The 14008-nt window shown below is 46.5% G+C and overlaps 1 protein-coding gene across 3 annotated transcripts in view; it reads right to left on the reverse strand.

Annotated features, from left to right (window-relative positions):
- Positions 1-1503: 1503 nt before the first annotated feature.
- The window catches only part of CAPN9 (calpain 9), a 42693-nt gene continuing 30188 nt past the window's right edge, over positions 1504-14008 (reverse strand). For 2 of the 3 annotated variants that reach the window (XM_004372821.1, XM_004372819.1), the window contains 7 exons: positions 13032-13089; positions 11542-11606; positions 10590-10658; positions 10146-10224; positions 7290-7406; positions 4344-4402; positions 1504-1565 (listed from right to left, as the gene is read on the reverse strand). In XM_004372821.1, coding sequence (XP_004372878.1) covers positions 1539-1565; positions 4344-4402; positions 7290-7406; positions 10146-10224; positions 10590-10658; positions 11542-11606; positions 13032-13089 — 474 coding nt within the window. In that variant the 3' untranslated portion in view covers positions 1504-1538. The remainder of the gene's footprint in view (positions 1566-4343; positions 4403-7289; positions 7407-10145; positions 10225-10589; positions 10659-11541; positions 11607-13031; positions 13090-14008) is intronic. The other variant, XM_004372820.1, reaches the window with a different exon arrangement.

Below are 14008 nucleotides of genomic sequence, written 5' to 3' on the forward strand. Positions count from 1 at the left end.
CGAGCAGAGAGGAAAGGGACCTCATACCACCCAGAAAGACGAGCTGGGAGCGAGTGTGTCCTTTGGAATTGGGTCCCTGTGCTGAGAAGCTCCTAGACCAGGGAAGATTGATGACAAGGACCTTCCCCCAGAATCAACAAAGAGAAGAAAGCCTTCCCCTAGAGCTGGTGCCCTGAATTTGGACTTCTAGCCTTCTAAACTGTGAGAGAATAAATTTCTCTTTTTAAAGCCATCCACTTGTGGTATTTCTGTTATAGCAGCACTAGATAACTAAGACACCATTCTACTCCTTTCAAGCCCTGGAAAAAAATAGTGGAGAGACATCTGTGTGATTATGGACATAAAGGCCTGAAAGCACTCTGTAGTGATGATACTAGGAGAGAGTCATGTAGTGAGGACTCCCCTTCAAGTTTTGCCTGTGAGCAAGGTTTCTGTTCACAATATCTAACAAACAATATGACATAGCAGGAACCAATGAGATGGGCACAGACACAGATGATGTGTGGTTGTATGGTGTGCTCCACCAGAGAGCCCTCCTCCTGAGAGTGCTCCTGTCCTGTACCCACGGCTGGGTGAGTCCATGGAGGGTTGGATGGTGAGTGAGGAGACTATTTTGCCTTGGCATTTTTAGCTATGAGTCAGAGGACATGGTTCTGATCTAGCTCCACTTCTAACTTGATATTCATGCCAACCACTCTCCCTTCTTCCCTCTCTGAACCACCTCATATGCCACAGTACATTTATTTTTAAAAAAATGGGACCTAGCACTTATTGAGCCAATATCTTCTCATGTTACTTCCTATTATTCCAGTTCAGAGGGCTTTCCTTGTTCAGTGTCAGAGGAATCCTAGCAAGTCTTCTCCACTTTTCTCCCCTGTCATGGCAGAGATGAATGAGATCAAATCTGACCAGAATTTGGACTCCCTGAGAAGAACAATATTGCATTTGGCTTTTCTGACCCAAAGGCTTTGGACATAAAAAGTGTCTGGTTTGGACGGAGAATGTATTAGTTACCAGCTCCTGGAGGAGGAGGTAGGGCTTTTCATGTTGCTCTGCTCTTATCAGTAAGAATCCAGAATTTTCTGATGCCTGCCCCAATAAGGAAATACACTTATGAAGCAGAAAATGCTTTCCACTCTCATCTCTGGCCACATTCACATTTATAAAAACATTGTTCTGCAAAGACAGTTTGAGTACAATGATTGAAGCTACCTTGAAGCCAGGGGTTCTGTGCTCTAGAACTTTGAATAATGATTAATAGGTGGAGGTGGGGAAAGTGGCGGGAGACAGAGAGATTGGTAGAGATGCCCACATCTGGATGAAAGACATGTGATGGCATGAAGTATTGCAGAGCAGCAGTTTTACAAAGAAGTAGTACAAAATCACAGGACCTAGTGAGTCCATTTCATTCTTCCCAGTTCAAGGTACAGGGAGGAGAGAGATGAACAATGGGAGGGGAGAGAGCTCCAGGCAGGAGAGCTCTAAACCAGGAGAAGCTCTGAAATTCATGGACAGGCTGCATCTCCACCAGGGCAGCTTCATATGTTCATTGTCAAGCTGATGAACTGAAAATAAAAAGAGAGAGATATGTAAGGGGTTGTTACTGCTACACTTTGCTGCCAACCTCAGGAACAGCTCAATTTTGTTCAAGTCACAGGAGTTCTAAAATCTGATCATAGCCTGCAAACTTGGACATCTGTCTCAACAGGAAACTTAACATAAATAAATAGATAAGTAGATAGATAAATAAAGAAGTATATAAATTCCTGAGTCCTTTCTGAGTGTGCTCAAGTCAAGCTCAGATGAGGAAAGAGATGGTAAAACGTGGTTTCTCTCTGTTGAAGCCCTGCAGCCTCTTTGAGGTACCTTGGGCAAGGCAGTTTAAAACTCCTTTCCTCTTTCATCAGGGGACCCCTCACGTTGGGGAGAGTGGTAGTCCTCCATCAGTGAGGGGCTACAGGAAAGGGCAGCAGATTCACTCTTGGGGGATGTTAACAAGCGAATGGTGGAGAAGTGTGTAATACGGCTTATTAGCATGGAGTTCCCTCCTCATGGCCTCCATCCTGACTCCATGTTGCCCCTCCTCCCCACTTGCTTTCCTATCACAATAGAGTGACTTTGGGGAACATGATTAAGTGGGATGCATTTTTCTCTCTTCTCTCTGCCCTCCTTCCTAACCAAAAAAACCAAGCCAGTTGCCATTAGGTTGATTCTAACTCATAGCAACCCCATGTCAGGGCAGAACTGTGTTCCACAGGGTTTTCAATGGCTGATTTTTCACTTAGATTGCCAGGCTTTTCTTCTGAGGTGTCTCTGGTTGGACTCAAACTGCCAACCTCTCAGTTAGCAGCCAAGTGTGTTAACTGTTTTTACCACCCAGGGACTCCACCCTACTTCCTTGGGCATGGCATATGCCAAGGCCAGGGGAATAGAAAGAAAAAAATTACAGAAACTATTGAAGGAAAACATTCCATGTTTTACCCTCTGCCTTTGGATAGGAGAATGTATCACCGGTGCTTTTCAAACTTTAGTGTGCCTAGGGATCACTGGGATCTTGTTAAAATGAGATCCTGATTCAGGGTGGGGCCTCAGATTCCGCATTTCCAGTGAGCTCCTCTGGGTGAGGCTGATGCTGCTAGCTGGTGGGCACACTTTGAGTGGCAGGGTCAACACTGATTCTCTAGGGAGATGGCATATCAAAGCCACCAGAAATGCTTTCCTCAATCCCCCCCGAGATTCTGATCCATGCCCTCCCACCCACCATCATTATTGCTGTTGTGGTGACATAGATTGCTTTTGTGTAGCCTTTCTAGGCATGGTCTTGTAACTTCCACCTAAGTGACTGGGCGGGACTGTGATAGGGTGGAAACCCTGGTGGCGTAGTGGTTAAGTGCTATGGCTACTAACCAAAATCCACCAGGCACTCCTTGGAAACTCCATGGGACAGTTCTACTCTGTCCTATAGGGCCATTATGAGTTGCAATCGACTCAACGGCAATGGATTTGGTTTTGGTTTTTTGGTGTCATAGGGTGATTGTAGCCCACCATGGGGATTGGTCAGTTTTGCCACCCTGCTGGGCTTGAAATAAGCTACCCCAGAGGCAGAAAAAAAAGAGAATCCCACCACTGCCAAGGAAGAATAGCCAGGAACCAGTGCCTCCTTTGGACCCAGGATCCTTGTGCTGAGAAGCTCCTGGAAGCAGGAGATCAAGAGAGAGCAGACTGTAACCCTGAAGACGGTGAGAAGCGGTGGCAGCAGAGACCCACCAGCAGAGACCCAGCAACAGGAGACAGTGGCTTCCTGGTGGGCTTCCCGACCCACTGAGTGAGAAAGCTGAGTGCTTTTGGCAGAGGCTTAGGACCAGGGAGAGGTGTATCTGCAAGCATGGCTGGGAAGAGGGTGTCCTGATGGAAGAACTTTATCCCTGAGTGTTCCTGAACCTGAATTATAAACTGTTACTTCCCTAATAAACCCCATAATCATCAGTACTGTCTGTGGGATCTGTGTGGCCACTGCAATGAATTATTGAACCCAACAGAGAAGTAGAGAGTGCCATGGGGAGGATGGCTGGTGTCAGAGTTGGTAAAGATGGTGAAGAGAGAGAAGGCATGTCTGACTTTGCCTCACAGCAATCAGCCTTGAGCTTTTGATCTTGATTCTCCTTTCCCGCTGTGAAGTTAGAGGAGGTCAGGCACCACCCCCACGCCGTTGTTACAGCTGTCATCAGCCTTTGTAACTGGTAAAAGTGTTGTATTTCTCAGAGCTGTTGAAGTGTGCAGGCACACACACACACACACACACACACACAAAACTCAAGAATCATGGAATCCACAGGATGACAAGAGCAAGGAGGAGTGAGCAAAGTGGAAGCTAGAAGGAAGGAAACTGATAGAAAGAAGAGAAGGACAAGAAGGCAGAGTTTGTGTGCTCACTGTATTCAAGGTGATTTATTTAATCTTTCTGTGCCTTGGGTCCCACCTCTGTAAAATGAGGATAATATTAGTACTTAACTCATAGGATCATAACCAAAAGGTTGGCAGTTCAAATCTACCAGTCGCTCCTTGGAAACCCTATGGGGTAGTTCTACTCTGTCCTATAGGGTCACTATGAGTCAGAACCAACTTCACGGCACATAACGACAACATAGGATTATTGCAATGATTAAACTGATTACTAAATGTATACCACCTTGAAAGCATTAGCTACCATCATCATCATCACTATCAATCCCACAGCTAGATGTGAGCCGTCACAAAAGTTATGCATTCAGCAACATTCATGGAGTGCCTATGCTATGCCCACCCTCTGTGTTTTCCTGAACAGAAGGTTGGCTTGGACATACCTCGTTTATATTGAGATGAATGAAGTCCTTGTTCTCTACACTGAGAGCCTGGAACACTCCTGGTAGGAGAGACGTGAGAAAGGTATCACTGTTGAGACAACTCCTTCAACCTTTTCCATTATTCCCAGTGACTGTGGGGCCTCTCTGTAAAGCCTGTGAGGGAACTGCTCCACCTGGTGGTAAACTTGTATCCTCGGGAGTGGTAAGCAGGACTCTCTGGTCTAGTGGAAGCACCTTGAATTCCTGTGATTGTTGCAAGCTGGTGGCCTTAGGAATGGGTGGCATGTGCTGCCATCTGTAATATGCCAGCCGGCCAGCTCCTGGGTCCAAAACCCCCATCTGTCTGTCTCAGTGTCTGAAACCCCACTGGCTGATGTATGTACTTTTCCTGGGATGGTGGTTCTTAAATTTTGGGGGTTACAGATTTTTTTAGTTATCTAGTGCCGCTATAAAAGAAATACCACAAATTTATCTTCTCATAGTTTAGGAGGCTAGAAGCCTGAATTCAGGGCGCTGGCTCTAGGGGAAGGCTTTCTGCCCCCGTCAGCTCTGGCTGGGGAAAGGTCTTATCTCTTTAGCTTCTGTTCCCTGGTTTCTTGGAGACCTCCATGTGGCTTGGCATCAATCTTCCCCATCTCTGCTTCTCTCCCTTGCTTGCTTAATCTCTTTCATATCTCAAAAGAGATTGACTCAAGACACACCCTACCTAATCCTGCCTCCTTCACATAACAAAGACAACCCATTCCCAAATGAGATTAAAATCACAGGCATAGAGGTTAGAATTTACAACACATATTTTCTTGGGACATAATTCACTCCGTAACACAGATTCCTTGGACAAGCCTATGAACTCTATGGACCTTTACCCAGAAAAAAGCACACAGGCATAAACTTTTGCATGAGTCCTAAGATCTGTTCAATCTTTGAAAGCCCCTTAGGAACATGTGAGTGTTGCAGGAGGTCCCTCATGGTAGGAGGCTCTGCAGTGGTAGAAAGAGCTGGGGTAACACGTGGACCCTGAGCTGGGCTCCCTGCTGAATGCACTGCACAACCTGAGAAGGGTGCTTTCTTCTCTGGGCCTCAGTTTCCTCATCTGTAACAAAAGGAGGTTGAGCCAATCGGTAATTCTCAACCCTGGGGAGCTTCAAAAAATATAATAAAAAGAGGAGTGAGGACTATTAGAGAATAAAAGAAACTTAAGAGACCTGGCAAGGAAATGCAATTACTGGACCTAGTTTGGATCCTGAGTCAAAGGAAGCAATTGTCAAAATGCAACTTGGAAAGTTTCAACATGGCTGGGTGGAGGATTCTGTGAATTCTGTTAGGTGTGCTAATGGCATGACAATTATGCTAAAAACAAATCTTTATCAAGTCAGAGATACTTACAGATGCAGTGATAGAATTTCTGAGGTCTGTTTCTAAAGACTTTCTAAAACCAAAGATTGACAAAATGCTGACAATTATTGAAGCTGGGTGCAAGGCACTGGAATTGCCTTGGAGACTTTTATCAATACTGACACTATGTGCCACCCCAGAGATTCTAGTTTACTATTCTTGTGTGTGGTCTGTTCATCAAAAAATTTTAAGCTCCCCAAGTAATCCATTGTGTAGCAAAGTTTGAGAAGCACTGGTGTAGGGCAGATGGGGGGGGGGCTATTATTATTCTTCATATTTCTGTGTTTGATTGAAACTTTCTACAATAAAAAGTTAAAACAATACCGGGGTAAACCTCTAGAATAGTAGTTATGAAAGTTCTCCAAGTGAATCACAGACAGAGTTGATCGCACGCCTAAAGTGCCTCCTCCCTAGGATGGTCCGTGATTATAAGAACAAGTAGAGAACCCGAAGCTGATTAGGCCCGAAAGGATTTAGAAAAGAAGAGAGTAGTTGAAAGAAGATAGGCTATCAAATTTCATTATTTCAAGGGTCAGGTTTGACCACACTGTAAGTCTAAGAAGTTACTATCTTTTAGAAAGGGTATTTCTAGAATGCATCTCTCCCTAGCTACTGGTAACCACCTAGCGAAAGTTAAGCTGCCTCTCTAAAGTCATTTCTTATCACTTCGTAGTCAGCACACAGTCACGGACTGTCCACCTAGACAACTCTCCTGGAGCTTGCCGTCGAGTGGAGACATGCTCCCAACAAGTCATTACAAGTGTTCTAGGTTTCACGAAAGAAGGAACTGCTTGGGAATTGCCTTGAAGTCACCCATCAAATACACTTTAGCGAGCGCAGGGCAGGACTGGCTACATAATTTGCCAAGCCCAGTGCAAAATGAAAATGCAGGGCCCTTGTTGAAAAGTTAAGAAGAATTTTAAGATGGCGACAACAGAGCAAGTGTGGGCCTGCTTCAGAGCGTGGAGCCTGTGTAGCTGCCCTAATGGTGCTCCAGCCGGCCCTGGTGCCGAGCTGCAGGCCATTGGACACGCTGCATTCTGCCTCACCTTCACTATGGCCCTACGAGGGGCAGGAGGATATGGCAATAAACTCCAAGCTCTAAAGACCACCCACACATCATCTTTCTATGTTTTTGGTATAACAAATCTTGTTTCAGATAACTGGGTGGCTGGGTCAATGTCTAGGGCAGTTTATAAAACAGAAAGGCTCTTCTGATTCTACAAGCTATGATGGATTTGACCTGAAATTAGATCCTTTCCTCAGAGATGAGGCAGGAACCCCACTCCACCCTATTACTCCTACAAAGATACTATGAACATGAAGAATGACTTTATAAGAAATGCACGGCAGAGAAGAGTCACAAATTCAGACCTCTTAGCTAACAACCCGTGTCCACATAATCAAGTGGTGGCTATTTGTGGTCTCTCTTTGCCATTGTTTTTGGCAGGCTGGTCCTACCTTGCTCATAGAAGGTGATAGAAGATACCTTGAGGTAGACTAGACTCTCCCCAAGGAGCCAATGACCCTCACAGCCCCCTGGACACTTACGGCTTGCATTCTCCAGCCGCACCATGCAGTTGAGGAAGTCATCAAAGTCCAGTTGGAGCTCCTCATCCGCGTACCTGAGGACGATCAGCTGCAGGAGGTGACTGCTCAGCTGGAAGCCTGCAGAGACATGTGGGAGACCCAGGACCTACCATGTCTGAGCTCCAAGATGCTGTCCTCCCTGAGGTGCTCCCAGACGGGGAGAGGGGGACATAGTGAAAGGAAGTTGATGCCCTCTCCACAAAGCATGAGCTCCCCAAACCCAGGGGAACTGTTGTCCTTGGGCTGAATGTAGTGCGAAGGTGTTTTTCTTTTTGAAGTAAGTGGTTGCTGCTGAGCTCACTGGTGTACCCCAAAATAGCTTCCAAGTTTAAAGAGTTCATGGTCTTGGTTTTGACACCAACATCGCCTGTGAGGTTTTGCTGACTATTCAGGAAGCTTTACTGGGGAGTTTCACATCGGAAAGTGTATGAGGCCTAATCTCACTCCTGCACAGCATCCCTTCGAGTTCCACATGAAGCTCCTTCCTGCCTGGATATGCCCTCGATGGGCTTAGAAGGCTCCAGCCATGATACCTGCAGGAGTAGATATTTCTCATGGGCATTTTGGTCTTATGATGATGAGGCTTTAGGAGTGATGTCTCAGACAGGTGCTTCCGCACACAAGGAGTGAGTCGGGCAGCGGCTCCTGCACAGCTACGGCAGGGGGAGAGCACCAGGCCAGGGCCAGCAACCCGGGTGTCACCTGACACTGCTGCTCCACCTTTCTGGGCTTCAGGGTCCTCACCTGTCAGTAAGGTAAAGTTCCTTCTAGATAACACTTTGATTTCCAATCAATACCCTTAGTGACTTGCTCCTCTCATCTCAGTCTACACGTTCACTTTCTGAAATGTTCACAGTACTGTTTGGAAATCTAACAAGGTCTTCCTGCCTCCTCATTTCCAATTAAGCCAGAAGAGGTGGCTGATCAGAAGCAAAGCATGGTGTCTGGGGTCTTTACAGGGGAGCTGGCTGCTGGCTGCTCTCCACCAGGCTGAGGAGGTGGAGAGTGGGGCCATCCTTCCCATCAAGTCAAGAGAGGAGAGACTTGGTCATCCCCTCCTCTCTGAAGGGCTCAGTACCTCCTATCTTGGAAATGGATTCTTATAATCAGTGATACTTATCAAATTTATAACTAATTTTATTTTCTTCTCATTCATGTTGTTATAGTTAATGTTACATGTCAACTTGGCCAGGCTATGATCCTCAGTGTTTTGTAGATACTATGTAATCACCTTCCATTTTGTGATCTGATGTGAGCAGCCAACCTATTGAAAGGGGAGTTTCCCTGGGAGTGTGGCCTGCCTTCAGTACACAAATGGATGTTCCGGCAAAGCTCCCTCTCTCTCTTGACCCTGCATTCTTCTCATTGTCTGACCTCAGATTCTTGGGATGTAAGCCTGAAGAAGTCTTACCTGTAGATTCAGCCTGCCACTTCACCTGCAGATTTTGGATTTGCCAACCGCTGCAACCCCGTGTGCCAGCAGAGGCCTCCAGCCTGATGCCTGACCTGCAGATTTTGGGTTTATCCGCCCTTGTAACCAGGTGAGCCAGCAGAGGTCATCAGTCTGTTCCCTGACCCACGGATTTGGGACTTGCCAGCCCCCACATTTGCAAGAGCCATTTCCTCACAATTGCATAAGCCATTTTCTTGAAGTAAATTTCTCTCTATATATATCTATACAGCTTTAGTGGTTTTGCTCCTCTAGAGATCCCAGAATAAGACACACATAGAGCCGACTGTTCCAAGATGGTCATGATTTTGTACATTCTGACCCTTTATCAGACTATGAAACTGAAAATGTTTCTGGATGTCTGGTTTACCTGGGAGGGCATTCGATACCAGCCCCAGCAGGGCCCAGGGGCCTGTCTGTGAAGCAGGCTCTGTAGAAGCCCAGTGCAAAGTGGCAGGGCTGTAGGACACAGAGTGACTACTGAAACCATGGCTATACGCAAAGGAAAGCTAAAACACAGACCCAAGCTGACATGTGGTGGCTGACAGTGGGCTAGAGAGCCACCTGGAGTCAATTCCTTACAAAAGGAGCAGGGTTTAAATCATGACTAAATAATCTGATTTGAGGCAGAGCCTGCTGCTGACAAGGCTAAGGACAGCCACAGTGCAGCAGAGGGGGTGCAAGTTATGTGAGCTGGAGCCCAGAGGTATGCATCGTTAACCCAGAGAGCCACAGGACCACTGCCTGCCCTGCTCCATGCCCTGTACCCGTGATAATCACTGTCAGAAAGCAGGGATCAGAGAGGCAGAGATCAGAGGGACAACCACAGAGTGTCACCAGGGAGTTGCATGTAAGTCTGCTCAGCCAGAATGTCCCTGGTGAGAGGCTTCAGGGACTAGGCTAAGTTCATTCTCTTGGATACAGTTTTAGAATCCCGACCAATATTGCAAAGTAGTTAAAACTGCCAGCCCTGCAGGAAGTAAGTTCTGGGTATGAAATCTGCTCTGCTGCTACCAGCTAGTGACCGTACCAAAAACCAAACTTGTTGCCGTCGAGTCAATTCCAACTCACAGGAACCCTACAGGACAGAGTAGAACTGCCCCATATGGTTTCCAAGGAGCACCTGGTGGATCTGAACTGCTGACCTTTTGGTTAGCAGACATAGCTCTTAACCACTATGCCACCAGGGTTTCCAGCAAGTGACCATAGGAAACGTAAACTCTTTGAGACCCAGCTCGTGGGGCAGTGCTGGAAAGACCCCTCACCTACCTCGTGGGCTGTGAGAAGTAGGTGACAGTGGACAGAAAGCACCTGGCACAGGGCCTGGACACGGGCCACCCCAACGACCTTCCCAGGTGCCTCCTTACCTGCTGCTTTCAGCACGACCCGCAGCTCATAGGAGGACATAGTGCCAGACTTGTCTGCATCGAACTGAAGGAACAGGCTCTGCAGGGAGGAGATCAGAGGCACTGAGAATGCTTTCTGAGGCAGGGAGTGCGCCTGGAAGGATGTGTTCTTCCTACCACTAACGGGCGAATGCCCGCAGGGGCCAGAGGGGAGGAGTTGAAGTGCCCAAAAGATGCTGGGTTTTTTTTTTTTTTTTTTTACTTTTTTGTTTGTTTTTTTTTTTTTTTCATTCGGGCTAAGTTCTGTGGTACTTTCTTAAGTATCAGAATTTTATCATAATGTCTTCCCTCTCCCCTTTCTGAATACAAATTCTCCAGCCTGTAGCATCTTGGCCTTTTAAAATCTGCTACTGTTCTAGGCTGTGGCCGTTTCCCTGTGGTCGAGCACTGAACATGGTTACGTACAGCCCACTTTTTCAGCTTGTCCCAGAACAATTGGAATTCAGCAAATTCTAGTTTTCCGTTGCCACTGGTCTGTGTCCGCATGGTTAAGGAAGACAGGATCCTCATGGGACCTCGGATCTGGGGCCTTCAGGGGGAGATGCAATGAACTGGGAACTCTTGGGGCCAGCATACGGTGGTGGTGGTTGTTAGCTGCCTTCGAGTTAACCCGGACTCCTGGTGGCCCCATGCACAACAGAATTGGACCATTGTGATCCATAGGTTTTTCACTGGCTGATTTTCCGAAGTGCATTGCCAGACCTTTCTTCCTGGTCTGCCTTAGTCTGGAAGCTCTGCTAAAGCCTGTTCAGCATCATAGCAACAACCAAGCCTCCACTGACAAGAGGGTGGGTGGCTGCACATGAGGTACAATGACAAGGAATCAAACTTGGGTCTCCAGCATAAAAGGGAAGAATTCTACCACTGAGCCGCCACTGGCAGAACAAAACAAAACAAAACAAAACAAAACCTGTTGCTGTCAAGTCGATTCCAACTCATAGCGACCAGGGCTCCACCACTGGCAGAGGTGACTCAAAATCAGGTCCCTAATAGGGGTAGTGGTGGTTTTAATTCTTAAACCATGAAAATCTGAAGAAGGGAAATGGCAGGAGTGGAATGGAGGTGCTGTTGGAAGGGTCTCAAAAACTCAGAACTCTTCATTGCCTTGGATGGGGCCCCAAAGTGGCAAGAAGATCCCAAGTCCCTCAAAAACACTCCCCCACTGAATGGTCCTGTGTCTTGATTCTGCCCCAATTCTAGCCCCAGAGCTCTCCCTGTCTTTGGTTCTCCACGGAGAAGACGACTTGACTGGTTAAGGATGTGGCATTTTAGGAAAGTCTGTGCCATGGGAAAACACTCTCCTCTGCATAGAGCCCAGCGTTAACATGTACTTCTGCCCAAGTATTTGGGAGGATACGTCCATTAGAGAAATGATGTTTTTACAGGAACTCAGGCTCAGCTTCTTGAACTTGATGTCCTTTTCTGAAATCACACATGAAAGCAGAATCAGTTGACCTCTGACTAAGGTGACCCCCATGTCCCAGTCTACTGTACAGAGGGCCTATTGATGTGGTCAGACCCTGCCCTGTGCTGCTGGCAGGGCGCCTTCTGGGAGGGAAAAAATCACAAAATGTCAGAAAAGCCTTAAAAATGTGAATATTCTTTCATCAATTTTTTCTAGTTTTAAGAATCCCAAACAATCAGATAAGCACACGAAAAATCTAAAATGAGGATTTTTATCATTAAGTAATTTATAATGGTAACAATTAGAAATGATGTAAGTGACCAGTGCGATGGCATGGCCAATAAATTGTTATGTCCACATAATGCCATATCATGCAATCCCTGGGAACTGTATTTTTAAAGCATATTTAGTAACCCAGGGAAATGCTCATAACAGTTAGGCTTAAAAGGCAGGATTTAAAATTGCTGGAGAAACTGAAACCCTCATACACTGCTGGTAGGAAAGTAAAATGGTGTAGCTGCTTTGGAAAACAGTCTGATGGTTCCTCAAAAAGCTAACCACAGAAATACCATATGACCCAGCAATTTTACTCCTAGGTATACATCCAAGAGAAATAAAAATACAAGTCCACACAAATACTTGAACAGAATTGTTCACAGCAGCATTATTCATAATAGCACAAAATGGAAACAACCCGCATGTCCATCCATCAATCAGTAAAATGTAATATATCCGTGCAACGGAGTACTACTCAGCAACAAAAAGAAATAAAGTTCTGATACATATGCTACAACATGGATGAAAACATAATGTTGAGAAGAAGAAGCCAGTCACAAAGGATCACGTACTGTATGAGTCCTTTTTTTATGACGTATACAAATAAGCAACTCTGTTGAGGCAGAAAGTAGATGAGTGGCTGCCTAGTGCTGGGGTGGGGGTGACTGCCCCCCACAGTTGGGTTTCTGGGGGGATGATAAAATGTTCTAAAACTGATTGTGGTGATAGTTGCACAACTCTGTCAACATACTAAAAGCCACTGAATTGTACATTTTAAACTGGCGACTTGTATGGTATGTGATTTATGTCTCAAAGCCATTATCTAAAAAAATAAAAAATAAAATTGTATCTACACTTTAATATCGTGTGTGTGTATAAGCACACAGTCACACACGTACGTGTTAATGGTGGTTTATTTATGAGTGGGGAGGTTACTGGTGGTTTTTACATGCGTCCTTAGGCTTCTCTGCATTTCTCATGAATTTCCTACAATGAACCTGTATCATTTTTGTAACCGGGAAATAAACAATGAAAGCCTCAAGTCTACCTAAAAGTCAGCCCTGGAAAGCAGATCTGAGCTCTGAGGGGCAGGAGACCTGGTGGAGCTGAGGGGGACACAGGCAGCAGGTCTGTCACATGGATCCCGTGATGGGGCAGGTACTTACTCTTCTGTAGCACAGCATTTAAAACGTATTCAAGCTCCTCTGCTGTCACCTCCATGTCCTGTGGAAGTGGAGACAACGGCTTTCTATGGCCCTCAGCACCTTATGTGCTAGTTTCTGCAAGGTCTGAGCTTCACTGAGCTCAGGGGATGGGCTGGCCCTCAGGGCTGCTCAGGTCGATGTGCCCACCTTTGTGTAGCTGTGGGCACAAGGCAATGCTCCCCAAACCTCCCCAAGAGAAGAGGCACTTGTTTGATTGTCAGGAAAGCCTCCCCAGATGTTTCTTACACGACAGGAAGTTTGAGAAAACTGGTTTAAGTCTCCAAGTTTCTGCCCAGTACAATCACCCAGACAGCTTTAAAAACTCTTGTGCTTGGGGCCTCCTCCAGGGACCATTTCCACCAGAATACCAGGAGTGTGGCTCCTTGATTATCTGTAAAGCCTCTGGGGGTGAATTTCAGACCTACCCCAGACCTCCCAAAGCCGAATCTGCATTTTAACAGGACTCCAGGTACTTACTATTCAAGTTTGAGTAGCACTGACTTAGCCCTATTGGTGCAGTGTTTAAGCGCTCAGCTGCTAACTGAAAGGTTGGCGGTCCCATCAGCCACTCCATGGAACAGAGATGTGGCAGTCTGCTTCTGTAGAGATTTACAGCCTGGGAAACCCTATGGGAGCAGTTCTACTCTGTCCTATAGGGTCGCTATGAGTCAGAACTGACAGTAACGGGTAAAGGGTAGCACTGACTTAGAGATGGTTGTGTCCATGGTTTTGAACTAGCCATGCAAAACAGAATCACCTGGGGAGTCATTTTAAAGCCTGCCTGCCCAGGTCCCACCCCTAAAGATCCTGTGGCCTGGGGAATGGGCCCTGAGAAGTGCTGAAGCCAGCCCAAGCCCCCACTTCAAGGGAAGGAAGAGAGATGGCGTTCTGGGCCCAAAGTCATCTAGAACCAGCTCTCCACCCGGCCCGCACTCTCG

The sequence above is a fragment of the Trichechus manatus genome, unplaced genomic scaffold (assembly GCF_000243295.1).
Source record: "Trichechus manatus latirostris isolate Lorelei unplaced genomic scaffold, TriManLat1.0 scaffold00021, whole genome shotgun sequence".
Lineage (NCBI taxonomy): Eukaryota > Metazoa > Chordata > Mammalia > Sirenia > Trichechidae > Trichechus > Trichechus manatus.